General features: G+C 45.3%; 1 protein-coding gene across 1 annotated transcript in view; it reads left to right on the top strand.

The window, feature by feature from the left end:
- zfhx3b (zinc finger homeobox 3b) overlaps nucleotides 1-27,615 on the top strand; it is a 146,426-nt gene that overhangs the window by 108,197 nt on the left and 10,614 nt on the right. The window contains exons 6-8 of the mRNA XM_079997369.1: nucleotides 11,998-12,105; nucleotides 22,687-22,826; nucleotides 23,416-23,616. Coding sequence (XP_079853495.1) covers nucleotides 11,998-12,105; nucleotides 22,687-22,826; nucleotides 23,416-23,616 — 449 coding nt within the window. The remainder of the gene's footprint in view (nucleotides 1-11,997; nucleotides 12,106-22,686; nucleotides 22,827-23,415; nucleotides 23,617-27,615) is intronic.

A 27,615-nucleotide genomic window follows, 5' to 3' on the forward strand; every position in this document is an offset into this window, starting at 1 on the left:
TACCGCGCCGACCGAGCCGCTCATTTCCATGCCTGCGTGCACTGTCAGCATTAAGCTCGAGGAGGAGGACACGCACACACACACACGCACACACACACACACACACACACACACACACACACACACACACACACACACACACACACACACTCACACACACACACATTGCTCACACACTGGTTAGCCTCTCATTCCGCAAATGCTGCTGATGTGATCTCGGGACCATTAGCCTAACAGTTTCCTCTGAAAGTTAGAAAGTAATACTAAATTATGTGGCGTTGCATCCCCCGTAATGTTCCACAATGAATACGGTGAATTACAAAAAGCCTATTTAGTTGAATCTGCTGATGGGCCCCATCAGGTATCGCCTCCCACCCTCCTCCTCCTTCTCCTCCTCCTCCTCCTCCTCCTCCTGGGCTGCCGTCATATTCCTTCCCCTCCCCCTCATCCTTGTACCTGTTCACAAAATGGATGCTGCAAAGCCACTTAATTGGCCTCCATTTCAGAGTCCAAGGGCATTTCTTATGGCTCTTTAATAATTTCCATTTTCCTGTGGCTGAGGAGGGCGTGTTTGTGAATAAAGATGCGTCGGCGATAAAGCGGAAAAAAGCGGTCCAAAGGTAATATTTAATATTTCGTCTCTAGTCTCAAAAAGGACGAAGTCAGGGTGTAATTATCGCGGAATAGTTTCCACATATATCTCATCCGATGCTCCGTTCGGACCGTCGCGGAGCAGCTGTTCCACGTTAAGGTCACGCCATCACTTCCACATTTTTCCATTTTCTTTTTTCTTCTTTTTTTCTCTCTCTCTCTCTCTCTCTCTCTCTCCTGACACATGGCTGAGATGGAGATTACTCATTGATAACTCACGGAGGATCACTGGTGTAACTCATACAGCGTGTCACTCTGGTCCCCTTCAGCTTCCCTGCGTCTGGAGAGCGGCGCGGCGGGGAAGCCGGGTCCGGGGATCACGCCGAGCCGGTAGCGCACTCTCACCGCATTATCGCACTTTGATGGGGAATCACATAGAGACACGTTTGATTAGACGTCGTCCTGCGCGTTGAATAAAAGCGCGTGATTCGGTTTGAACGCCCAATCTGATATATTTTTATGATCTATAGTTCGGCTGAATAAGTAATCAGCGGCCGTACGAGTCATTTTCAAGGCGTTTTTGTTCCTTGTCTCTCTCTTCGGCGGAAGTTGCAGGCGTAAAGCAAATTGATGAACTGATCATCTCCGGATTAATACAGACAGGATAATAATAATTACCGACAGATTATCACGGGCGGATTCTCAATATGCCGCCGAGATTACGGGGATAACTAGATGAGATAGATATACTCGCCGCGCGCCGTCCTTTTCCCCGAATTTGGAGTCTCTTGTAATTACGGCTGTATGGTGTGTGAGCATTATCAAATAAATACATTTAAAGTGCCGGAATTGTGTGATAAGAAATTAATTTCATAAAAGAAAGTGAATGAAGAAAGGTGCGGCTAATTGCGCGAGATGGAGGGTTTTTTTTTTGGAGGTTTTTTTTGCGTTTTTTAGTTTTTTTTTTCATTAACTTTTGGAGAGAAGATCTCATTATATGCATCAGGAGCTATAATGCCAGATGAAAGCCATCTTTGGAAATATGCAAATGAGCAAACATTTCTTGTGTGAGCGAGAGCGTGAAGGGGTTGTGACAAAACTATTGTCGAGCCGACGCAGAATACCCGTTCATTTGATCTGTACAATCGCACACAACATCTGTTTAACCTTTCTGTAATCTACTCTTTCGGTCGTTTAGTTTTGGAAAAAAAATAATAATAATAAAAGGACCGAGCGGGGGGGCAGCAGAAGGGAACTCACGCTGAGGATGCTCGAGGCGTCGAGAGTCCCGCGTTTTTCGGAGCCGAGCACGAGAGGGTCCGGGTGCTCGGTCATGGCGGGAACCTCCGGGTCGAATGTGTTCTGATTCACATTTGAACTAAAGAAGGAATGTCCGACGTGTTTGAAAAGTCAGTGTGGTTATTTCGCTGCAAGAGAGCGAGACATGCACGGTCCATTGACGGTAAGAGGACCTATACGCTGACTTTGGGATTGTTTGGATGCATCGTTATTGCATTTCTTATTATATATTTATTTGTGTATTTCGAGCTCTTTTCTTACAAAGTGTACAACTGTACAAAGTGCTTACACGCACACAGTCAGGTGGCATAAAAAGAAACAGAATTTAATCAAATTACAACAAACCCCATGAGTATGAAACAAAGGTTGCACTTAGTCTATAAAGTCTATAAAAAGCCTATATGTTATACCTCAAACTCCTTAATATTTAACTTAATTGTTTGTAGAGTATTTTCAGTTTTCCTCTGCGGTATCTCATCCTTTGAGCAATAAACGTGCAAAAATCACCCTTTGCAGGCTAGAGATGGAGTCATGTGTGTATGTACACTCTACCAGCAGCACTACAGAAATTAAAACCACAAACTAGTACGGTTCTCGTAATTAGTACTTAAAAGCCAGTAATTCGCGACGTCTAAAGAGTTTGCGCGGCGGCAGGGCCGGTCGGGTCCAAACGGCGATCGTTTCGGGGGCCGAGTCGAAACCCTGAGAACTTTTGCGCTCAGCGCGCGGGTGCTTGGCGTCGGACATTAGTCACAGCGGCTCCCTCTTCATCCGCCGCCATTAAGCAAACGTCGATGACGACAACATGCAGCCAAATGGCCAGAGAAAGATTCATGGGGATCAAAATGGGAGATGTGTTTGTTTGTTTTTTTTCTTCTTTTCTTTAATTAAGAAAGGGAGAGGTTAGGGAAAGCAAAAAGGAAAAGATTGGAAAAAGGAAGATGGGGGGGGGGGGGCGGGGGGCTCACCAGTTTTCCCATTACACAGAAATGTCAAGCGCGGTGGTGAAGCGGTAGTCTGCGAGCGTCCCTTTGTTGTCCCCCCTCTGACATTGCGGGGCTAATTTTTCATGGTTATTTGAACTGGAAAATGAAAGAGAGGTTTGCGATTATTTCCTATAAATGACAACACAATCGCATTACGCTTCAGTACAAACACAGAGAGAGGATATTGCCTTTTCATATTTCATGTGAAAGTAATGGATGCGCTATGCAAAGAGGAGCGGAACGAAGAGACAAATGGTGAGAGCCTCGGCGTATTTGATTTGTATTAGGGACCCAACTGTTATCGGGAGCGGGTCCCTCCGTCCCCTCCTTACACTTAATTTTTTGGCAATAAGTGGTACCAGCGGCGCCGACGTCCAGAAGTGTCTCTGCGCGGTTAGTGGCATCATCGGATTTCTTTTGGAGAGGACTTTCTTTTCCTTTCGCCGCCCACGTCGTAATTGGGCTTTGATATTGTTCTTTTCTCAAAAGCCGGACAGCCGCGAGATCTTTTTTCGAATCACCGAGCGACCCCGCCTGCCTGCAAATCCCGACGTTGCGCGCCGACGCCTCCCCCTCCTCTCGGTCCGTCGATGCCGCGTCCTCGACCCCTGAACTTTTTTTCATTTTTTCTCCGCGCATCTCGAGAGTGAGAAACGCGCGAGTCCTTGCTCGCCCGCTTTCTGTACTTTAAATAAAAATTGATTAGCTATATTGGTATTCATAACCTGGGCGGATTCCGTTTTATCTGCGCGCGCCTTCGTAAACAAGCCGCCTCCGTCAGGGCCCCGGCACCCGGGTTTTATTTTTTTATTTTTTTTTGGGGGGGGGGGGGGGGGGGGACGCAGGACGACCCAAAGCAGCTGACCCGCTCTGTCCTGCAGGGGCATGCTGTTTGTGTGTGTTTACACGGACGGAAGGAGCCTCCGCCGACAGGACCGGCGCAGACGGGTGTAGAGGGGGTGGAGGGGGAGTGGGGGGGGGGTTGGGTGGTCCGTGTGGGATTCTCGGAGCCGGACTCGGAACACGCGCCGAGGTGGGCGCAACATACATCCAGCCACGGCCACATTGATTTTCCGAGCTAATACCTCCACAGAGCGGCGCACGGGGGGCGCGCGCGCGCACCTCAAAGATATGCAAATGTCGCGTTCGATAAAATCGACAGGTGGGGATCTTTTTCAAACAGTGCACCGGACGGGTGTGCAGTGCCTAAAAAAAAAGATAAATAGATAAGTACCTGTTAATGGACACGGGCGTACATACAGTATACACAAACACGGACAGACACACACACACACACACACACACACACACACTGGCACGCCTCCCTGCTAGTCAATGATTGAATCCATGCACGCAGGGCTCTCGCCTTAACAGCATCAAAACAAAATACTTTTCGTACTTTAAAATACTTTGAACACTTTTAATAAAAACAGTTTCCAGGATGTTTTTTTTTTTTTTTTTTCCAGTTTTTCCCCACCAACACATAAGAGAAATCCTGGGGAAAAGAAGCCGCATTTAGTATTTTCATTAGTGGGATATAAAACAAAAGCTGCAGGTTGTGTATCATATATAATGGATGTGGCTTGTCTTGTTAAGGCTGCCGTGCGGCTGCGTCTCTGCGGGTTCAGCTCCCTGTACCTGGTAATTAAAGAGAGAGAGAGAGAGAGAGAGAGAGAGAGAGTTAGTGGCAAACGCCAAAACACGGGAGAAATGAGCTATGAACAAAAGAGCTGTGACAGTTTGAGGTTATGTGATTTCTATGTCCCCCTTTTTTTGGGGGGAGCAAATGAAAAATCAATACATTTTCCCGGGTTATACATATTCAGAGTGCTCGGCAAAGCTTCCGCCCTGATGGAGAGAGAGAGAGAGAGAGAGAGAGGAGAGGAGAGGGGGCAGGAGAGGAAGGGGGAGGGGAGGTGGGAGGAGGGGGAGTCGCCTGTCACAACTGTACCATCACATTTTCCAAGCCACTGGTGAATATTTCAGAGTTGATGTGATTGCTCTTCATGACAGTGGTGATGGGGTTTTTTGTTTTTTTTTGTTTTGTTTTTTTGGCTGTTTTTTTTTTTGTTTTTTTTCTCCCATGGTCACAACCTTAATCAACCCCCCCCCCCCCACACACACACAAACACTTTTGTTTAGCCTCCTCTTTTATTATTTTTAAATAGGTGAAGCCATTATTATTATTGTGTGTGAGATGGAAGATTGGCTAATAACGGCAGTGGCTTCAAGGGAGAGGACGAGGGCGGAGGACAATAAGCATAAATGCACAACGTGGGGGGGGTGGGGGTGGAGGGGGTGGGGGGGGCGTGTCTTTGTGAGGGACAGTGTCCTCCAGGCGGGGGGGGGGGGGGGGGGGGGGCAAGCGGCGCCCGGTTGATGTCTTTCTGCCCCCCAGACCCAGAGCCGGGCTTTTAGCCCCAGCGCCTGGCAGGGAAAAGTACACTCTGTGTCTCCCATTGTGGCGCGTAATGTGTGTTTCTGACGCTGTTGTCGTCCCCAGCGCTGAAAGAAACTCGCCGGGGCGGATGGATGGATGTATGGATGGATGGAGGAGTGGGGGGGGTGGTGGTGGTGGGGGGGGGATGGTTTCAGCCGGGGCAGAGGACTGAGCAGTCCCTGAATGCTCATTCCCTGTGCAGCCACATTAACCTAGATCCCGCTTCTCCTTCATCACTCAAGTAAAACACAAAGAGAAGTGAAGTAGAGCGGCAATAGCTGCGTGCCTTTTTATATATATATATATATATATATATATATATATATATATATGTATGTGTGTGTGTGTGTGTGTGTGTGTATTAATTTATATATATATATATAAATATGTGTGTCTGAACACACTTGTGACAAGGAAATGACTAGTCTAATTAATGTTTTGCCTCCTCTGGATTTTCATATCATCTCATTTTGACTCGTGTAGTAATGCGGCAAAATTCCAATCGATATTGTTCTCAGACTTTAGAAATCTCTTCGGAATGGAAGGATTGTGGGCTTATCAGAGCTCCGGCTCTGTACGGGTCTTTGCATCGGCGTATCCGCGATGAAGCGTTTTGAAACGTTTACCGTGAGGAAGTGGAGGGAAAAAAAAAAAAAAAGGCATCGCAAATAAAGGGGGATGTTCCGCTCAAAACGTCGGGGGCGAGGTTTTATTCTCTCCACTCTGGTTGCGGGTGGACGGATGAAACAAACTCCACGCTTATGGCCCCCGAATGTGCAGAATGTGTTGCCGAAATGGCCAGTCGGTGTGCGAGGCGCGGTGGGGGGGGATCAAATTAAGTGTTTGCTGCTGCAGACCTTGGGGGGCTTGTTTGAGGAGAGGGACCGCTGGGAGAGTGATGGGGGGGGGTATTGTTCTAAGGCAGTGTGAGCTCTCCCTGCTGTTTGTGATTAAGTTGCCGTTTAAAGTTTTCTAGCTATTAGCTTCTCTAAACCCCCCCCTCCCCGCCACCTCCGCCTCCTCCCCCTTCTCCTCCTCCTCCTCCTCTCCTCTGCACCTCCTACTTCTGCGCCCCCCCTCCCCCCCCCCCAGCCCCTCAGAGACACAAAGTATTCATTCACATTTAGATCGTGAGGTCAAAGCAGGGCCAGTGGGGAGCGAGCGCCATGTTCCGCCTCAGACAGGTCAGGAATCTAGCACGTAACTCGGCCCAACAAAGAGACGAGGTAGCTAACTCTTCTTTCATTTTACAAAGCAAAATGTGTGTGTGTGTGTGTGTGTGTGTGTGTGTGTGTGTGTGTGTGTGTGTGTGTGTGTGTGTGTGTGTGTATGTGTGTGTGTGTGCCTGAGACAGAGAGACAGAGAGATACAGAGAACGCAATGGAGAGAGAAACCGGGTAGACACTGTGTGTGTGCGTGTGTGTGCGTGTGCGTGTGTGTGTGCGTGCGTGCGCGTGTGCGTGTGTGTGTGTGTGTGTGTGCGTGCGTGTGCGCGCGCGTGCGTTTATTTCCATCAGTGTCAAGCGTTGATTCGGCAGGTGCTGTGTGCATTATTTTTCCACACTTTTGTTTTGCTGTGATTCGTTTCGATGTGACTTTTTTCCAACGCTTACAGCTTTCTTTTTTCTTTCTTTTTTTTTTGTAATCATTTTTTTCATGTTTAATTGGTTCTAAATGTAAAGCTGAACCTTAATAACGAACGCAGTTCGAGAAACAGAGCATCATTTATTTGCCTTGAATTCCGGATGTAGGTCCGTGCAGATCCCGGGCGCTTCATCAGCGGATGATGGGATGAAAGGTTACACTTCCCGGAGCCCTTTGGTTTGTTTGTGGGCACGGAAAGGGCACGTTCCACTCGGTCGTCAAACTCTTGACAGCCGGCGATGAGCGGGGAGGGAGGCGGCCATCGGAGAGGGGGAGTGTCTGTCCGTGGGTGGGTGGAGGTTATATACGCTCATGCGTACGGGGCGCTGATATGAGTTGGGGTGGAGGGGGCGGTGGTGGTGAGGGGGGTGGGCAATGCGTGAAAGCCCCCAGCGTGGGGCCTGTGTGCCATTGTCCCACAGTACCCTCCTGTCACTTTCATTTTACACCCCTCCAGTCAGGAGTCAGGCCAGCTTTGATATGAGGAAGGGGTGCAAGGGATGATGCGGGGGGAGGAGAGGGGGGAGGTTTTTTATTTATTTTTTTAAAGAAGAAAGACAGAAGTAGGGGAGAGAGATAGAGTCTGTGAGGTGTGAAATAAGATTGGTTTTTATCCGACAGCGCAGCGTTAAAGAAAAGGAAGCTGTCCGGCCCTGGATGGAGGAGGGGGGGTGGGGGGGTGAGGGAGGGAGGGGGGGGAGGGGTGGGGGGGGTGGGGGGGGTCTGATTTACAGCGTGGTCCTGTGACACCTGGTTAAAATGATAACAGCGGCCCCCAATAATCATAATGAGAGTAATGAGAACCCAGAGAGCACAGGAGCCCTGACAGACGGCGAGCTCGGAGAGAGAGAGAGAGAGAGAAGAGGGCGAGAGAGAGAGAGAGAGAGAGAGAGAGAGAGAGAGAGAGAAGAGGGCCCCACCTCCAAGCAGGACTTTCGGAGAGGGAAGGCGCAATGAGGGAAGGTCGCGCCGATGTCCGAGTACGAGCGTGCGGGCACACAAAAATAAAGACAGAGAGAGGAGAGGCTTTGTGGAGTAACGGGAGCCGCTCTCAGGTAGGGATGGAGGATGGAGCGTGTTCCTGGAGGAAGGGTGGGTGAATGGAGGACGGAGGAGGAGGAGGAGGAGGAGGAGGAGGAGCTTGATGGCACTGAAGGATTTCCAGAGACACTTTTATTACTTACTTTTTGCTCTTCTCCACACTCTTCCTCCGAGAGGGAGGCGGTACTGGAAAGTGCAGTGGTTACCATCAATTATTTATTTGGCCGTTTGTGCTTGTCAGGATGATTAGCATTAGTGTAATCACCACTCTTCAGGGGGAAAAGGAGGAAGGCCATTCTCTCTCCCTCCCTCTCTCTCTCTCTCTCTCTCTCTCCCTCTCTCTCGCTTTCCCTCTCTCCTGTGAAGGTAATCTTTCTGTCCTCGGCGTCTCGTCTTCGTCTTCGCATCTGCTTTTGTCATCTCCGTCCACATGGTATCTCCTTTTGCCTATTCCCTTTTACTCCCCTCCCTCCCTCCCTTCCTCCTTCCATCCATCCTCCCGTCCTTCCTCCCTCCCTCCCTTCCTTCCTTCGCCCCGTGCGGGTGTCTGTCGGCGGCCGCTTCTGCTCGTCTCCCGTCCTCCCGAGACTAATGTGTCTGAGCTCGTCTCTTGTCTCTCGCAGCTTGTAAAGGGTGACACCTATGGGCGTGATTAGGCCCCTGCACTCGCACCGTGCAGGTAGAAGGCACTCTGGTGTGTGTGTCTGTGTGTGTGTTTGTGCGCGTGTGTGTATGTGTGTGTGTGTGTGTGTGTGTGTGTGTGTGTGTGTGTGTCTGTGTGTGTGTGTGTGTGTGTGTGTGTGTGTGTGTGTGTGTGCGTGCGCGCCTGCATGCATGCATGCCCATGTGCGTGTGCGGATGCTTGGACCCAGAGCGGCCACGTTTTGATATTTCTGTATTTCCACCGCTGAGGAAACACAGAAGCATAATCCCACGGCTGCGGCGGTAGGTTTATTCCGCTTGCATGATTAGATTAATGGAACTGTTTCATATCGTTGTATTAGGAGGGTTAATGAAGACAATTAATTAGGGGACGTCCTCCGGGGCTATTGTCATTTACATCTCTGAGATTTGGGTTAGAAATGGCCTACTGCCATAGCTTTGAGTGTTTCTCCTCTCCGCCCCCCTCACCACCCTTCCCCTCTCTCCTCCCTCCGTCTATTTCCGGAGCTTAATCTATGACTACACTTTTTAGTGTCTCTTCCATTTGCATCCTTACTCTTAGGCCACTCATGACCTTTCATTAATTATCGCCGTCCTGGCTTTAATCATTGTGTAATATCGTCGAAGATGAGATGAGAAATAGCGGAGCCATTTGCCACTTAAAGACGTAGGACCGCTCCTGGAATTAAATGTCTTGCATTTCTGCATTCATTAAGGAGTACTGGAGTGTGTGTGTGTGTGCGTGTGTGTGTGTGTGTGTGTGTGTGTGTGTGTGTGTGTGTATTCGTGTGCATGCGCGCGGGTGTGTATGCGCAGAGTTGTTTTCCTCAGGACAGGGGGGTCTGCAGTGACATCCCCTCAGCTTAAAGGAACGTTGTGGCAGTGGATCACGGTTTGTCGTTTTTAAGGCACATTTAAAGTGTTGGCGTGGAATTAGTCCATCCACAAGTGTCATGTCGCCGGGAAGTGATACCTATTCCCCCTTTCTAAAGGTGAAGAAATTTACCTGGGGATTATTTTGTAATCTGAGCACTCGTGCAGCTGTACAATATTCTAATTCTCCGGGAGTTTGTGCAGATTTACGCAGGCGGCGCCTGCTCGATGGGATTTGGGGACTTGGCAGCAGATCTCCGGTTCTATCCGGGCGATGGCTCAGGACCGCCTCACCAGCGGGGGTTGGGGGGGGTGGGGGGTTGTGGGGTTGCCTTAGAAACATCATATAAATATGGTAAAAATTAAGGAACAAAAAAAAACACATTAAAGCAAGTGGGATCTTAGGATTGCTCTCTTTTTTTTTTTTTTTGGAAGCCAGTTATTCCATTTGAATTCCATTTTTCTAAACGGAATCACCACTGGCGTCTGGCAATAACGCCTAACAACATAATCCATACCCCAATTCATTCTGCTCCCAGACGCTTCCGAGCAAGATGCGAGCAAACAGCAGGAGAAGTAGGAAGGTTCTTATTTAGCTCGTTTATTTATTTGTATTTTATTTATTTTTTTAAGGATTGAAAAAAAAATATTCGGTAAAATGTTGCTGTCTTTCAAACACTATATTGTCAATTTTGGCTTTGTAATTAGGAGAATTCTATAGCGATATACAATGGAATTATCATCGAAACTTAATAGTTCTTGCTTTTATTTATTTTTTTATCGCAAGTTTATTTAATTCAATAAATCCTTGAATGCCTTTTTGAAAGTAGTTTCTTTAATTTCCACTGACATAATGCCTGGCGCTTACTATGAACCTTTATACCATGAGATACAAAAATAATCAGATGCTTGAATCTGTGGATCTGTGTGATTCAAGTAAGCACCAAATGTTCCCGAAAACAGTGTAAGCGGTCATTTTATAGCCGTCGAACTCCGGAAAGAGGTGTTTCATGGCTTCCAAAGGAGTTTTGGAGCATAGCTGAGACATGGGATCTGAGGTGTATTAACTATAGGGGGAGACTGGGTGTTGTAACTTTATGACGGGGGTTTTGGCGGTGCAGTGGTGAGCTCAGCTCAGATGTGTGACTCCAGGGCTGAATGCTTGAGCAGGGTATGTCAGTCGCCGTTGTAGCATTGTCAATACATCAATAGCTCATGGAGTAGAGATCTGAGCATGGAAGCATTTTCAAAAAAACATTTAAGTACATTTTCTGCGAATTAGCTGACTTGTGTAATAACTGATAGGCCGTATTGACCGCAGCCCAGTTTACTGTTGTCAAATCAATGCTGTTGCACGCAACTCCGACTACTTTTAAATAAACTTAACGGGCAGAGGGGATGCTCACAGGGCACCGGAGAGGAATAAACAAAATTGATGGCTGTTTTACTATCTGGGTTTTTTTTGCTACCTTTTCCTCTGTGTTACTTACAAATGGCGTTATCGGCGATCCATTGTTTGGACTTCAATGCTCCTAAATGGCCTGATCAATCGAGTGGAGGCTTTTAAGGTGGTTGCAGGGGAGTTCCGCCTTTGACCTGGCGTAAAAATGAAATGATTTGTGGCTCTTCAAAAGTTTTAAATATTTATGATTTTTGTTTTTGCAATCATAGATAGGATAGCAGCGGTGAAACCAGGCTCACATTAGTCAGTAGCCCAGCAGATTGCAACTGGGAACCATAATGTGTGTGTGTGTGTGTGTGTGTGTGTGTGTGTGTGTGTGTGTGTGTGTGTGTGTGTGTGTGTGTGTGTGTGTGTGTGTGTGTGGGTTTGCGGGTTTGTGGACTTGCGTGTGTGCGTGCGTGTGCGTGCGTGTGGGTTGGTCTATGTGTTCATACCAGACAGAAGAAGCCAAGAAAGAGGTTGTGGTTTTGAATTAATGAATAAATACAAATCCGGTTGAATTTTGGAAGCACTATGTTTTTATAAGTATATAAAAATCAATAATAACACCTAAAATGAAAAACAAATGCATAAAAACATATTATTAACTTTGTGTTTAATGATTGCTGTATAAGAATATCTTTTTATATTTTTTGTGCACCAATGTTTTTTTTCTTCATTTTTATAAATGGATGGTAATAATAATAATAATAACAACAACAGCAACAACAACAACAACAACAACAACAACAATAATAATAATAATAATCATAATCATAATTATTATAATCATAATAATAATAATTAAAATATATTTTAGAATCTATTCCTGGTGATCAAATGGCACAGGGCATAGAGCCGGATTCCGCCCTCTTTGTCTGCTAACCTTGTAACTGCGTGTCAGCGAATGTAATTGTTGTGCGCTCCTATAGGAAAAAAACGCTGCCGTCCCTTTAAGTGCTTCCACCAATTCTGATGGCGTGGTGATTTACATATCCCGTCCTCTCCTCCCCCTCCAGGAGAGCTGAGCGAGGATGTGGAGGCGGCTGCTGAGACCACCACAGACCAGGAGGACCAAACCAAAGACAGGGAGAGTGGGGGGGACAAGGACCTCACCAAAGGGACAGGTAAGGCCGATATTTACAACTCCACACACTGGTGGGGGAGGGGGGGGGGGGGGGTCCACAGTGGGCACCCAAACAGGGCTTCAGCCTAATGAAATTATACACTTTTTTTTTTTTATCAAGAAACACTCATTTAATTCAATTATTAAGGCTTTATAAAGGTTGTTGTTTTTCTTTTCTTTTCTTTTCTTTTCTTTTTTTTTTTTCCTTTCACATCATTTGGGTTCAACTGTCAATTGGGGTGATGTGGTCATGTGACTCGTGTTTTGTTTCAACTTTCAATGGGTGGAAATGTGGAAAGAGGGGCCTGTTACGCATAAATTGAGCTGAACCACGTCTGTGTACACACACATGTGACAGGACGGCCCCCTTCTAAACGTCACTGTACACGCACGCGCGCGCCCGCACGCACACACACACACACACACATACATAAACACACACACACACACATACACACACATATTCATATACAAACACACAAACACACACATACACACACACACACACACACACACACACAAACACACAAACACACACTAACAACCTTCAGTAATTGTTTGTGGTAGAAACACTCGGTGGTGTTAATGTTTTCAGATTGTGGTATTTTTATCTGCATACTTTTCTAAACAGCAGCTGCAGGTTTTGACTTTTGTGCATGGGTGGAAGTTACGGAAGAGGAGCTGAGGTTTGGGTGAGGGTGTCTCAGGCCTTTTTTTTTTTTACTTTCTTTTCACCTTCTTCATCCACACGTTTACCCTCAAAATGTTTATGGAAGGGTTTTCTTATACGAAAGAAAGTTTGGTTAGTGCAGAATGGGCCCACAAGGGCCCGGAGCCTAGAGCTGTGTTCAACTTGTTTTTAAGGTCCCTGTATATGTTATCGCAACATTGCATTGTTAAACATAAAGTATTCTTTAGGATAAAAAGTGGAATTTAATTGTGATTATTAGGATTCTTCATCTTTGATCTACATACTCTTTCAACTGGAGTTGGAGCGTTCTAAATGTTGTCGTGTTGTTAGTCCAGAGTTCCACTAATGGTACTGAGAGTTTGTTGCAGCTTAGATAATAATTTCATTGGAAGCAGAAGGTTTGGATGGTCATTTTCATATGAAGTCCATCTGGAGCCTTTTCTGACACCTTCTCCGACCCCGAAACAGTTATGCAATCCCTCAACGTGTGCAGGGACTTTCTGTCAGAAGAGACAAATGATTATTAGAGGAATGGTGATTTTACAGCCACGGTCTGATGTCTAACACTGGAGGATAATGGAGCCTTGCATTTGTACATTGTTGTGACTTTGTTCATTTGTTTCTTCTTATATCTTGTTTGTCATAAAAGAATCTGAAGTATTGGGCCAAGTATATTGTCATGTAGAAGGAAATTGTCATGGTAAGAATCGGTGCATCGGCCAAGTAGCATAGAAAAATAATGTTAACAGGAACGCATTTTTTGTGTGAATATATATATATATATATATATATATATATATATATATATATATATATATATATATATATATACAGAATATACAAAAATATACATCTGGTGCATGGCACTCCAGGCACCAGATGGAAATAAATTATAATAAAATGATATATATCTATATATATATATATTTCTTGACTATTAAACATTATTTCTCTATGCTACTTGTCAATTTGCACTACAGTGCACCAATTTTTATTACTATTATTATTATTATTACCAAATTACTTCTACATGACAATGTACTTGGCCCAATACTTCTGATTATTTTTTTAAGAATTGTAAACAAACAAATAAAGTAACAAGAAAGTACAAAAAAATACAATAAAAGGATATGACAGGGGCTAAGTGGCAGTGAGGATGTATTGGATCTAAGTATTGACTGAATATAAATATGAATACAGTTTGATATGTCTGTACATTATTGTTATAAGTATTATTATTTTATAAAATATGTATACATATTACAGTGTGGGCATGGCTTATAACGGATCGGTGCGGCTATCTCATGACAGCATTATCACTGCGTTGTTATTACAGTATAAGTCATATTTACAGTACAAGGCTTTGCACGTTTAAGACAAATCGATTTTTCTTGAATGTATTTGTTGGTCGACTTTGTCGCAGTTAGTTTCCTGACTATGTCGGGAAGGCGGTGGCGGTGGCTGGCACGTCTGCTGCTCAGCGACATAGCACCGACGGTGACACCGAGCAGTCGCGGGCCTTGGCAGACACTTATCACACGTCTAACTCCTTGTGTTACTGCAGGATGTTTTGATTCAGACTAGTCAGGTTAAAAGCTGGAAAACAATGCAGACCTTTTGCACACCTCGGGTTTTTTTTTTTACTCCGCGGCAGAAAAAAAAAGTTCATCACACTGTTTGAAGCTCAGCTTTTGTAAAACGTCTTTGATACGCGAACTTCTATTTTAAATGAGGCTGAGTTGTTTGTGCTCTTTGAAAGGGCACCACTCCTCTTTGATGGAGGAAATAATGATATGCATGCCTGCCTGAATATGGCTAAAAGTATGTTTTAGCACATCAAAATAAGGCACTTTAAAAAGCATTAAAATGAGCCGGCCGATTAATAATTCACTCATACCTGTGGTGCACAGGAAGACGACTCCTCGCATTAGGATTCTTCGTTTTTGAAAGGCATGCAATTTGATACAAGCATATTCAGTTCCTTTCCTCCCCTCTGTCAGTCGCTAATCACGAAAATAAGTGTGTTTCTGTGTTTTCACAAAGGAAAGATGTGCTTGCATATAAAAAATTTACAGCTGCTTCCCAGCAGCTTATTAGGAACGCTTAGTTAAAAATAGCGTGTGCATTAGGAAAGCAGGTCTGGCTTCTGTTTGATGTCAGGGAGAAGGTGGCGGAGGGGGTTCGGAGCGGAGTAAGGCTGTCACTACACACTCCCAGTTCAATGGAAGGTCCTATTTGGTACTTTTTACTTTGCTGCTGATGCTGCCGCGGCTGCTGCTGCCGCTGGTGGTGGTGGTGGTGGTGGTGGACGCCGCCGCGTGCGTTTGGCAAAAGTTTCCAAGTCCTTTTGGGGAGACAGAGCGGGAGGGGAGGAAAAGAAGGAAGTCGGAGGAGCAGTTGTTTGGGCAGCACGGCAGACATGCCAGCGCTACGCGTGTTCGCGTGTCTCCTCTTACCTGTTATTTAAAGGACTACCTGAAAGGGGCCCCCGTCTCGCGCCGTCTGATTCCGAGCCGTTTCCGAGGTCCATCATTAAAACTATTCAAGTCTTTCTTCTCATCCCTGTCATGCAACTATTGAAACGGAGTGCGGCAACATTGTTCCTTTACAAATGACAGTCACTGTCAGACAGACAGCATTAGCGCCGGGAGAAGAAAGGCTCCTTCCCTTTTTTAAAGCCACTGTCAATCGGATTTTCTCTTTTTAGTGCCACGGCTCCTCATTAAAATCATTTAGAAATACATCAGAAGCTCTTGTAAAATGCATATGTTTGTGTGATAGACGCCTTCATTTCACTGTTGCTTTTCATTTATCCTGAAGATCACACACATTTGCACACATTTGTGCAGGCAAACGTGGGGAAATGTTAATATATCACTCATACTCTGTGAAAGCATTGAACACATCATACATATACCGTGAAGTTTTTTTTTTTGAGTATACTGCATGATGACAGAATAGAGTTGTGACGTAGAGCGGCCATTTTAAGACGGCATACTCACTTATACACTATGAAGTTAATTTTTGGCTGCAGCAGAAATGTGTCCACTTTTCCCAAACAGGTAATCCGAGGTATAATTTCTCTTGAATGAAATATTTATAAATGGCCAACTGTGAGCCTTTCTCCCCTCGACCCATGTCTTGTTCACCCAGCTGACACAGCAGTGATGGAGTATGGAGGGAATCCATACCTTAATTAGGGATGGACAGCATATTAATACAGCGGAATATGAAGGCATGCAGCAGGGTGAGGGGGAGAGAGGGGGGAAAGAGAGAGAGAAGGGAAGGTGATAAGTCCAAGAAGGAGGTGAGCAGAGGAGGAGAGTTAATGCACCGGAGGACCCTGGTGAAATTGGCCACAATACGATTTGATGTGTTTAACATAAATATATGGAAAGGGTGTTAGAGTGTAAGTTATACGGGAAGGGAAGACGTTTTCTCTCCGTCTCTCTCTCTCTCTCTCTCTCTCTCTCTCTCTCGCTCTATCACTCGCTCTCTGTATGTTTCTCAGGTCGTGGGTATGTTTCTGCAGGTTGGGTGTTATGAATAATTCCTCTCATACTCCTCACTTTGAAAATAAGGAACTAGTCCACGGAGCTAAAAATGACACGCGGGCGTGTCACTCGGATTCCAGCGTCACTTTTAAGTGCCAATGAGATAGTGTGGACGGGGATAAGGCAAATTAGGGAACAGTGTCCTGCAACTTCAGCGGTTTTGACGTATTATTGAACTGCAAGATCTCCGAGATGCAATCCAATCGCACCGCCTGTTTCTGCGTTGTGATCCATCCGTGTGTTATTCTGGTTCACCTCCGAGCTGCATTGACCTATATTGCCATTTTTACATTGCAACATGCAATTATTTAATCAGTATATCATTATTCTATTCTATCCTGCAGTGATAGCAACCAGTGACAGCAAAAAATGAAATGCAGACTGTCAAATGATGGCTTTTATTATTCAGTATAAGGCACAGTTATATCCTTTCGGAATAATATCCTGCTTTTTTTGCACATATGTGTATACTAAGTACTATCACCAATAAAATAAATGAGTGCCTCTGCTAAATGTGCACAAATATACAGTAAAGCTTTACACAGCCGTGTCTCCGAAATCGCACAGGGCCCACATAGGACACTATAGTGCCAAAAATAGAAACAGGAAACACACTACACACTTAATTACACAGGACACTGCGCAGGGCAGGACACACACTGGCATTACCCTTTTTTATATGTTTGTTGTGGAAAACAAGGGCAAATGGATGATGGAGCTTGGCTATGATGAGGACTAGCACCCCCTAGATGCAACAGAGTGGAACTGCAGTTTGTGCCTAAACCTGCTCTCTGTTGCATTATGTGCTGTGAGATAGACTGGAGAGTTTTTATAAATCCCGGATGAAATAAATACAAACCACATGGTGGATCATCTAAGATCTTCAAGTAGTCATGCTTTTTATGCTAAAGTGTTTTAACGAACCTGTAGGATTAGAATGACGCGCCCATTGTATACTGGTGATTTGTTAATGCTTTTAGTCGCTGATTTCTAAGTGTGAATATTAAGTAAGTGGCTTCAAGTCGGGGGAGAGCAGTAAAAAACGTTGACATATTCATATCATGTACACTGAGCGCTTGTCATCCCTCAAATTCTAATTCCCTTTGTCTTTGAAGATAATAGACCATAAATTGTCCTTGTTTGCAGGCCAACTGTGTGAAAGCCGGGTGTTTATGAGTTTTAGCAGCACTAGTCTAATGGAGCGGCAGCGTCTGGGAACGTCCTCTAAAGGTGAACGTCATTTCAGTCCCCGTTTCCACTGGCCCCAAGATGAACGACACTGGCTCTAATTAATATTTCTGCTTAATTTATTCATTTTGAATTCGTCCTTATTGCAATTGTGCCTTTAGGCCTACACACTACTCTCTATGAAAATACCCTCCCTCCCTCTCTTCTCTCGCTCTATCTCACTCCATTTCTGTCTCTCTTTTCTGTCTCTCTCTCTCTCTCTCTCTCTCTCTCTCTCTCTCTCTCTCTCTCGCTCTGTCTCTCTCTCTCTCTCTCTCTCTCCCTTTTTCTCTTTCTGTGCAGTACAGCATTTCAATAAAGGCCTTGTTGTATACAAAGGATAGTGAGAAATCCAATATGACATGCTTCAGCATGGCATTCTGATTGTCATACTCCTTATTTGAAAATGCATTGATGTGAAGTAGTTACCTAAGAAACATTAGTCGAATTGAAATACAGCCGCCGTTGCTTAAGGCTCTCGGAAGGTATATAGATGAAAAAGAAAGGTATAGAAGGTACCGCGCAAGGTAAAGAAACAGAAAGGGGAAAAGATAATACTTATGCAGGGCTGAGGGTGGAGGTGGGACAGAGAATGGGACCTGAGGAGACATGGGCCGGATAAGACATGGACCTTAGGAGACATGGACCTGAGGAGACATGAACCTGAGGAGACACGGACCTGAGGAGACACGGACCTGAAGAGACACGGACCTGAGGAGAGCAGGTTGTACATGGAGAACCCCAGACTTTCTACGCGGCCCAGGCTGATGAGACGGTCGGGGAGTGAGTGTTCTCAGTAGATCTGTGGCAGAAAGGCCTTGTAGCCTTGGCTGACATGGACTGACATCATAGCTTCACTTGTTGTTGTGTTTTTGTGTGTTTTTTGGAGCGGACGGCCGAGGCTGCCGGCTTGGACCCCTGGTCTTTTGGGAATAGGGGGCCAGGGAGATGAGAACGGCCTCCACGTCTCTTTTCCTCAGGCCCGAGAGGGAGACAGTGCCAGACCTGCCTGAGAGAGTCAGACCTAGAGCAACCTGCCGGCGGGTGAAAGGGTCTTTGGTCCCATACACACACGAGATGTCTTCCCTTCTTCCGCTTCCTTTTACGTTTCAATATAACGCCGAACCCAAGTTCTATCTGTCATGAATTGATCACTTCCTTCCAAGTAGATAATTTGCACGATGGCAGCTGTGCTTGCTCTTCCATGGCAGAGGATGTGTTGTTGTTTTGCCCTCCTCCGGTCACTCCAGCCGTCATCTTTTTCCGCCTGGAAAGCACAACCAGGCTGTGATTGCGTTTGAGCCCGGGCCAGCGTGCTGACAGCCCCTTTGCCGCCTGAGTAATGCAGCCGGGCTACGGGAGGTGAGACAAGGTGCCAAAGTCCAATTCACTTACGGGACACGACAGCACAAAAGCCCCTGGTTTACGGAAAAGGGCCATGAATTAATAATCACCTAATTGACTTGTGCATTTTTTCCCCCTCTCCTGCCCTGCCTTTTGTGCTTTCAGACGAAAGCCCATTCTGTGTATCTGTCAGAAGATGTTTGGTGTGGATGGTAGCTCTGTGTTTAATGACCAGGCAGAGGAGGTCAGAGGGAGAGACCGGCCCTCATAGTGGTCTCTCTCTCTCTCTCTCTCTCTCCCTGGCTCTCTGTCTCTGGTGAAATCCATGTGAACGTGGCCCAGCGTCACTAATCCAGCCTGCCACTGCATGAGAGCTTTCACACAGCGCCACGACACACTGCCGCCTCAACCCCTTTTAGTTGTATTCAAAACAGAAGCCCCGAAATGATCAATCCGGATATGATTGAGCAACACACCCATGGTAGATTTGCATCCTTTGCAAGATAGCTTTGTTATACGCCTTTCATTCCGCGCCTGATGCTGCCAATGTTGAGGGGGGCGGCAGTTGTGACTTTAGAGAGCAAAGCCAGAGGTAGTTTAATGGTTCTTTGTTTATATGTTCATCCGTGGTGAAAGGATCCCGTGAGCGAACAAGGATATTATACAAGGATATTATACTTCTTATAAATGCCCTTATGCACGCCTGTGATCTTCTGAAAGGAGGCACCGCTCCCTCCATCAAAAGTCTATGTTCTGATCATAGCTCCTGTAAATAGATTTAGTTTGGCTCAAGGACACACGCACGCGCACACGCACGCACGCACACACACACACACACACACACGCACACACACACACACACACACACACACACACACACACACACACGCATATATGTTCTGATACCAGTCCAAGCAAAAAAACTCATCCTACATTTATTGTTGTACCTTGTTCTGGTTCGCTCCCTCGTCTGAACATCTTTTTCTTTTCTTTTTTTCTTTTTCCATCACTCTTGACAGGGAAAAACAGGAAACAGTAGCTGGATGTTAGTCATGGATCTGGTGACACAAATGGGTTTGGGGATTCTTAAGAGAAAGCGATTGATCAAATTTATGGAGTCCTAACTGGCCGTGACACAGAAAAGTCTCTGTCCTCTCTCTCTCTCTCTCGCCCTCTCTCTCTCTCTCTCTCTCTCTCTCTCTCTCTCTCTCTCGCTCCCTCTCTCTCTCTATGTGTCTCTGTCTCTCTTTCACACATACACACTCACACTTTCTTCAGTGGACAGCTGCTTTCAGCACTCTCACTTCTTATTCATTTGATACCCCTCCCTCTCTCTCTCTCTCTCCCTCTCTCTCTCTTTCTCTCTCTCTCTTTCTCTGGCAGGTCATTTATTTTTGGTAATAGAGAAGCTAGATTTGAGCTTAATTCCGACGTTCGTCCACTCCATCGTCGGACTTAGAGGATACTTGAAAACACACCGGCAGGTATAACCCGTGTACAGTCTCACAAACAAGATGGCCGGCGGCTCCGTCTTTCCTCGGGGGACGAGCGCGGCAGAAGCGGAGGAAGTAGGAGTGGAGTGGAGTGTGGGCGGGTGGGGGGGGGGAAGTGGCAAGGACAGTGTCATGACTGAGAGGTTAATGTCAGCGAATGGGAGGTTCCTTTTGTTTAACATTTCCTTTGTTTATCGTTGGATGTGTTTAATGGCATTGGCTGTGACTGGACCCTAATGGGGCCTCCTCGGCGGAGCACCACGTTTCTGGGAGATCTCGCCGGCTGCTCTTGTCCAAAAGCTGGGGGTCCCCCGCTGGGCAATCAGCTCAGCTGCCCCCGCCCTGATTGGAGCTGACATTTTAATGTCTGGAGCAGGATCGTGGTCAGCCCTCTTTAACCTGACCCAAGCCCCCCAACCCCCAGCCACTGGCCAAACCGACCCTCCCTCACCGATGCCCCCTGTTCTCAATTTGCCCTTCCAGGACTGTACAAATCAGGCCAAATTTAACTCTTTATGGGCTCGTTAGGAGCTGGCAAGACACCTCCTTAAGTTTCACACTGAATTCTAGAGGCTCTTTGCCGCTCCCCCGCTCACCCACGCCGGCTCCACGTGGCTTTAGCTCCTTTACGAGTGGCGGCATAGTCGAGTATTTTTACTATTTTGGCTTAACCTTGATTCTGTCTCTCTGTGAGCCACTGTCTTTTTATCGTTATTAAGGAACACAGCAATCATTTACCCAGCAGGAGCATTTGTTGTGTGGACTTGCTAGAAATGGAAGTAATGTTAGTAGCGTTTTATGGCATTTTCATAGTTTGCTTTCATTGTCCAGCAAGGTAAAGGTTGGAGGGTTAAAGAACTTGAAGGCTGTATACAAAAAGGGTTTTTTAACCCCCATTCGTCTGCTCAAAATACCCCTTGAACATCATCGCTCATTACCGTTTCTTAACTATTTTAATTGATTTGTTTTGTCTTTGATTTCTTTTCAGTGAACTGAAGGGTTTTGGTTGTAGCCTCATTCTAGTGTTGCTTGGCTATTGGCTGAAAAGGGGTTTTCCAATCGTCCTATCCACTCTGTCACAGTCCACTTGGGTGGAGTGACAGGACACTTGAAGCAGGCTTAGTCGGGTACAAAAATTCCAATTAAGTGGAGAGTTTCACTGGCATTCACTGCCGTGTAGGCGCGGATAGGAATAGGATTTTCCAAGAACGGTCAAAGCGCAGGTCGATGTTTCTCCGTCAGGATATTGCACGGACAACTACTTTTCAAAGTGCTCGCTGCCAAATCAACACACAGCAGTCCCTTTCCTCACTGATTGGACACAATTTTGTTTTCAAGCCTCGCGTACGGTGCCGCCAGTCCCTATTTGATGGCATTTAAAAGGTCCCAGTCTTTTCAGTTTTAACGTTTTTGATACCATTCCATTTAGACTAAAGAGAAAAATGTACCCTCTCGGTTATGTAGAGTCAGATATTGTATGTTGTCATACTCCAGCTTGATTGGCTTCCTGACAGATGGCAGGTAAGCCCCTCCCATCCCCTGTCGGGTTTGTCCCTGAGCACGGCTGCACTCCAGTCAGACGGCGTCTAGGGGCGTGTTCACATGCAAATTATGGGTCAAAAATGATTGAAACCCAATCCAGGATCTTCAGCCCTCCTGGGGCCAAATGTAATTTGCTCATTCTGGATGTTGGTTTTATTTATTTCCAGAGAGGAATTCTGGCATAATGATTGGGACCCCTTAGACAACACAACTGTCAAAGCCCGGTTGGTAAAAACATAAAGCAAAGATGAAATTTGAACCTATTTTGATGAGGAATGAGATTATGTGTCCACTGAACATACATACATACATACCCATAATCCTAATAACCCGTTATGATGGAATATATGAAGGCACATGCATGCAAAGCTTTTGAAGAATGTCCAATGTTCGATTTTTATTGTGGGTTTCATAAAAGGTCATGTGACAGCGGTTGAGACAATGGCAGCAACTTTGATGCATATAGTGCTTGTGTCGTCATCTTTTTGAGAATCTATGGAACTGGATGAAATCTAATGAGGGAGCGTGATGTTTGTGTGCCTTGTCCCACAGAGGCCAAAATGATTGTGGTGACTCGTGAGCGGACATGCTTGAGCTGACTACATTTCCTTTGCTTGAGTCCCATCAAATCTTGTGGAACCTCACACATTGATTGCCCTGTTACCAGATCCACGTTGTCCAAGTGTCCACGTTTGCCTTGACGCGCTTCTTTCTTCTGTCCGTGTGTTCAGCATTGTCCGGCCAGTTGGAAAGGGATCAGACGGAATCTCCAATTGCTTCCAAGAGACCCTCCTCGCGGTCGGACGCCGCAGAGAGCCCCCTCTCCTCCAAGCGTCCCAGGACGGCCGAGAAGAGCGCCGCGGCGGAGCAGGTGAGGGCGCCGGGAAAACGGGCGCTTTTTACAGCGGCGGTCGACCCTTAAAGACGGCCCAAAAATAAAAAATTTAAAATCTCCATTTCGCCAGACTCTTTGAAATGATGAACTCTCGCTAATCAAACGATGGTTATATCGTCCTCAATTACTGTGATCTTGTTAGAGCGGCTAAAAAAAAGTTGCGGCAGTAATTAAGGGGATGATTTAAAAATACATACTCCTTAGAATTTTCTTGAGGTCCTACTCCAGCTGACTCTTTTATAGTGCGCGGGTCCTTTTTAATATCTCCTTAAAATTAGTTTTGCCTTTTCTGCTGTAGTTGCAGGGTTAATTGTGCAAAAGGTGGAAAATCAATATGGTATTTGACAGATGAGAACACTTTGAAGTGCGTGCCAAGTGGTGCTCGGCGTCACCGGCTGCTCTGCATTCCCGGGGATCGGGATCCTGCTTCGGGATTGGGGGGCATACATTTTTACCCCTCATCCACGGCGCTAATTCTCTCATTGGGAAGCTCTCCAGTCTCCCCATTGCATTCTTATTAACCCCTTCCCCCTCGCGTTGTTTTCCACCCTCTCTCTTTCTCCAGATGTACCAGTGCCCCTACTGCAAATTCACCAACACGGACCTGAACCGTCTCAGAATGCACGTGATGACCCAGCACTCTGTCCAGCCCATGTTCCGCTGCCCGCTGTGCCAGGACATGCTCAACAACAAGGTCCACCTGCAGTTCCACCTCACGCACCTCCACAGCGTGGCGCCCGACTGCGTCGACAAGCTCATCGCAACGGTACGTGTGTGTGTGTGTGTGTGTGTGTGTGTGTGTGTGTGTGTGTGTGTGTGTGTGTGTGTGTGTGTGTGCGCGGGCGCGTGCGCGCCTACGTGCGTGTTTGTGTGTGATGGAGAGCACATTTAGATTGGAGACAGTTGTAATATCAAAATGGTAATATTTGGTTGTCATTCAAGTTATGTCACCTCACCTTATTTCCTCATTTAGAATACCTTCTTATGAAAATGACTTTTTTACTTCACGGCTCTGTGGAATACTAGATTTGGATACTGGATTCTGATTGCCGCTATCTGTCAGTTGTGGCAACCGGCGGTCAGTTATCTCTTCATCATGGCTGCTGTCCGTTAATAATGACCCTTGTCACGGGCAACTACTTCTCTACCTGTGTTTACGTCATCTTGACGTTTTGTGAGTGTGGATATGTGCAATTTCACATTAAATAACAGTATATCGTTTAGTCACACGCAGGGCGAGGTTTTTTTGTCGGGAAGATAGTTTTACGTTGTTGCTGTGTTAGCTAGGTTAGCTAGGCGCAGTTCTGGGAATACTAGTTATAAAACTAGGTATACCAGTTATAAAACTAATAATACTAGTGATAAAACTAGGCATACCAGTGATACAACTAGGCATACTAGTTATAAAACTAGGCATACTAGTAATAAAACGAATAATACTAGTGATTAAACTAGGCATACCAGTGATACAACTAGGCATACTAGTGATAAAACTAGGCATACTAGTGCTAAAACTAGGCATACTAGTGATACAACTAGGCATACTAGTGATACAACTAGGCATACTAGTGATAAAACTAGGCATACTAGTGCTAAAACTAGGCATACTAGTGATACAACTAGGCATACTAGTTATAAATCCAGGCATACTGGTGATAAAACTAGACATACTAGTTATAAAACTAGGCATACTGGTGATAAAACAAGGTATACTAGTTATAAAACCAGGCATAGTGGTGATAAAACTAGGCATTGTAGTTGTAAAACCAGGCATACTAGTGATACAATTAGGCATACTAGTTATAAAACTAGGAATACTAGTGTTAAAACTAGGCTGTTAGTTATAACATTTGGAATACAAGTGATAAAACTAGGCATACTAGGGATAAAACTATGCATAGTAGTTATAAAACAAGGCATACTAGTCATACAACTAGGCATACTAGTTATAAAACTAGGAATGCTAGTTATAAAACTAGGCATACTATACTAGTAAATTCAAATCAGTTGCCTGTCTCAAAGTATTCTTTAATTAAGGAAATAACCGTGTAATAATCAGGATAATTATCACAAAACAACCCCCTTGTGATCCTCCCGATCAACCTGTCGGGGGTTATTCTACAACAATGACCGGCCGGCTGCACATTATCTCTTATTAACTGAGCCTCATCATATGTCCCATCATGCTTTTATTTCCACCACCTTCTTCCCCCATCACCTTCTTCTTAACTGAAGCCAAAGGCCCCGGTTTTGTGGTTTTCAATTCCAATTTTGATAAGCATTTTTTATTTCTCTTTCCCTCCGCGCTGTATTAGAGCAGTGTATGTCTATGCATGCAGCGTTAGCGGGGCAGGTCAGGGACCAATAGGAGGCTTCTGCCATGCGAGCAAGATTACTCATTACCTCCTACTCAGCCAAAGTTCGGCTGCCAGGCATAATAATAATAATGTAATAAAGATCCTCCCTCCTGTCTCACATCCGCTAAAATAATGACATATGAGCCCCGATCCAAACACAAAGAGTGCCGTTAGATTGTGAAGTTGCTGAAGGCCATACCATTACCTCATTGCGAGTCTACGAAGGAGCCCTGTTTTCAGGCTCTGATCACACGGTATTGTCCTCCGTTTCCATTGTCGCGACGTGCCCGTGAATGGCTGAGCTGTTTTTCCCGACTTTCTTATGATAATATTCGGGGACGGAGATAATTCTGTTTTTCTCTCTACCCGAAATGAGCCTTCGCCGCCTGAGCGCCCGTTCCGACTGTGTTCCGCATCGCGGAACACAGACTCATTCAGATCACCTCCGCGCTATTCAAAACAACGGCTTTTTATGAGGAACGTCTTAAAGAAATTCAGACGCAGACGGTCCTCATTGCAATCAACAGCGGGGATATTGTTCTCTATGAGTCTGTCCAAATCTCCGTGGAATCTCAGGTGAATGCTGAACAAACAGATTGTAAAGGAGCGCTGAATGAAGCGCAGCCTATGCTCCGTTCTATTGTCCATCCCCGCAGTCAGTAAATCCTTCGCTTCCGTCTTTACTCTGCAGCTAAAAAGTAAATGGCACGCGCATTAGCATGGAGGACTGCAATATTTATTTATTTTATAGACATTGTAATGCACTGACCCACTATGAGGAGCACAGCATAGAACAGAGGTAATATAAAACACATTAAAGCCGGCACCTCTTTTTTTTTTCCCCCTCTAACCGCTGAATGCAGATGGAAAGATACTTTATCCTTTTCGCGTGTCTGGTATCGGAGCCTAATGAATTCTGAAATAGGTGACTTTTATTTCTTGCAGACCGTGCATAAAGATGCACTCACTCGCTCTCACTTTTCATTTACCTACGCCTCGTCTCTCTCTCTCTCTCTCTCTCTCTCTCTCTCTCTCTCTCTCTCTCTCTCTCTCTCTTTCTCTCACTCTCTCTCAGAGACAGAGAGAGAGAAAGAGAGACTCTGTCTGTCCTTCTCCCTCTCTTCCTGCACTCCCTCCATTCTATGTCTCATTTTCTGTCCGTCTGAGATAGGGATAATGAAAATAATTGTGCTTCATTAATTCGTAGTCTGGCTAGATGATAGCCATTTTGAACTATGTTTGCCAATTAGGCGGTTCAAATTAAAAGTGACCTTGGGATACTCTCTGCTCCTTCCTCTCATCGCCTAATGAAGCAGTTGTCGAGAAACAGTCTACTTTGTAATGTAAATCACTACCGTTTTTTTTGTTTTACTTTTCCGTGCGGGTTGCATTTATTTATTTTCACAATTTTTTTTTTTTCCACTTAGAACCCAAAGTGTCCAACGTTTTTATTTATTTATGTATGTACTTATTTATTTTTCGGGGCGGATTTCTGATTACAATACTATTGGTACAGTGATGGAGGAGAAAGTGTTTGTACTTCCACTTAACCCCCGAGCCCGCGGTTGGCCGAGAGGAATTATGTAGAACAAGACCCTCTTTAGAGCTGACATACAGTCAATATGACAGGCTACGGTCAGCCCTATCCCCATCCTGTCGAATTGGATGCGTCCAAGCCTCAAAGATCTAACCCTGTGTGATTTTGCTTTAAAGAAGGTTTTTTTCGACGACGCTCACTATGAAGCCGGTTCAACTAGTATTGGTTGGTCTATATTTAAACACACTGGGATAAATAACGTGTAATGGATTTAAGTATGTTTTTTTTTTTCCACCCAAACAACCTGACAAGAGAACGGTAAAAGGGTTTAAGGTTATGGATGGAGAACAATGTGAAAAGTAGACCCAGGAAGAGGCAAAACAGTGGGTTGGGGTGAATTGAAATGCAGCGTGGGGAGTGAGGCTGATTATTCTGTTTGGGAAGTTAATTGAAGGAAGGTGAAACAGACAGGGCCTCATCTCCTAGACTCTTCCAATCTCAGCCGATGATTATTGTTAAATAGGGGGCCTGTTAATGAGAGAATTTGATGAATTGTCATCTTTTGGGGGTAAAAACGAGGCTGGTAAAACGAGGCCTAGTGGCAAGGATAAAAGGAGGTTCCTGTCATTCATGCATGATTGACTTCAACCTTTTGAGGGCAGACAGACGCAAGACGCTTCTCCATATTTAAAAAAAAAAAAAAATCTATATTCATTGGTCCTTGAAATGTTCCAATTAGAACAGTATAAAAACAATATTAATATTTTTTTTCTTTCATTTGAAATTCACAGTAAGGCTTTGTATCATTCATTTGATTGTATCATCCTTTTGTTTTTTTGTAAGAGTGCTTCTGATGCCCTTATTCTGATCA

Source organism: Zeus faber, assembly GCF_960531495.2.
Source record: "Zeus faber genome assembly, chromosome: 3".
In the NCBI taxonomy this organism is placed as follows: Eukaryota; Metazoa; Chordata; class Actinopteri; order Zeiformes; family Zeidae; genus Zeus; species Zeus faber.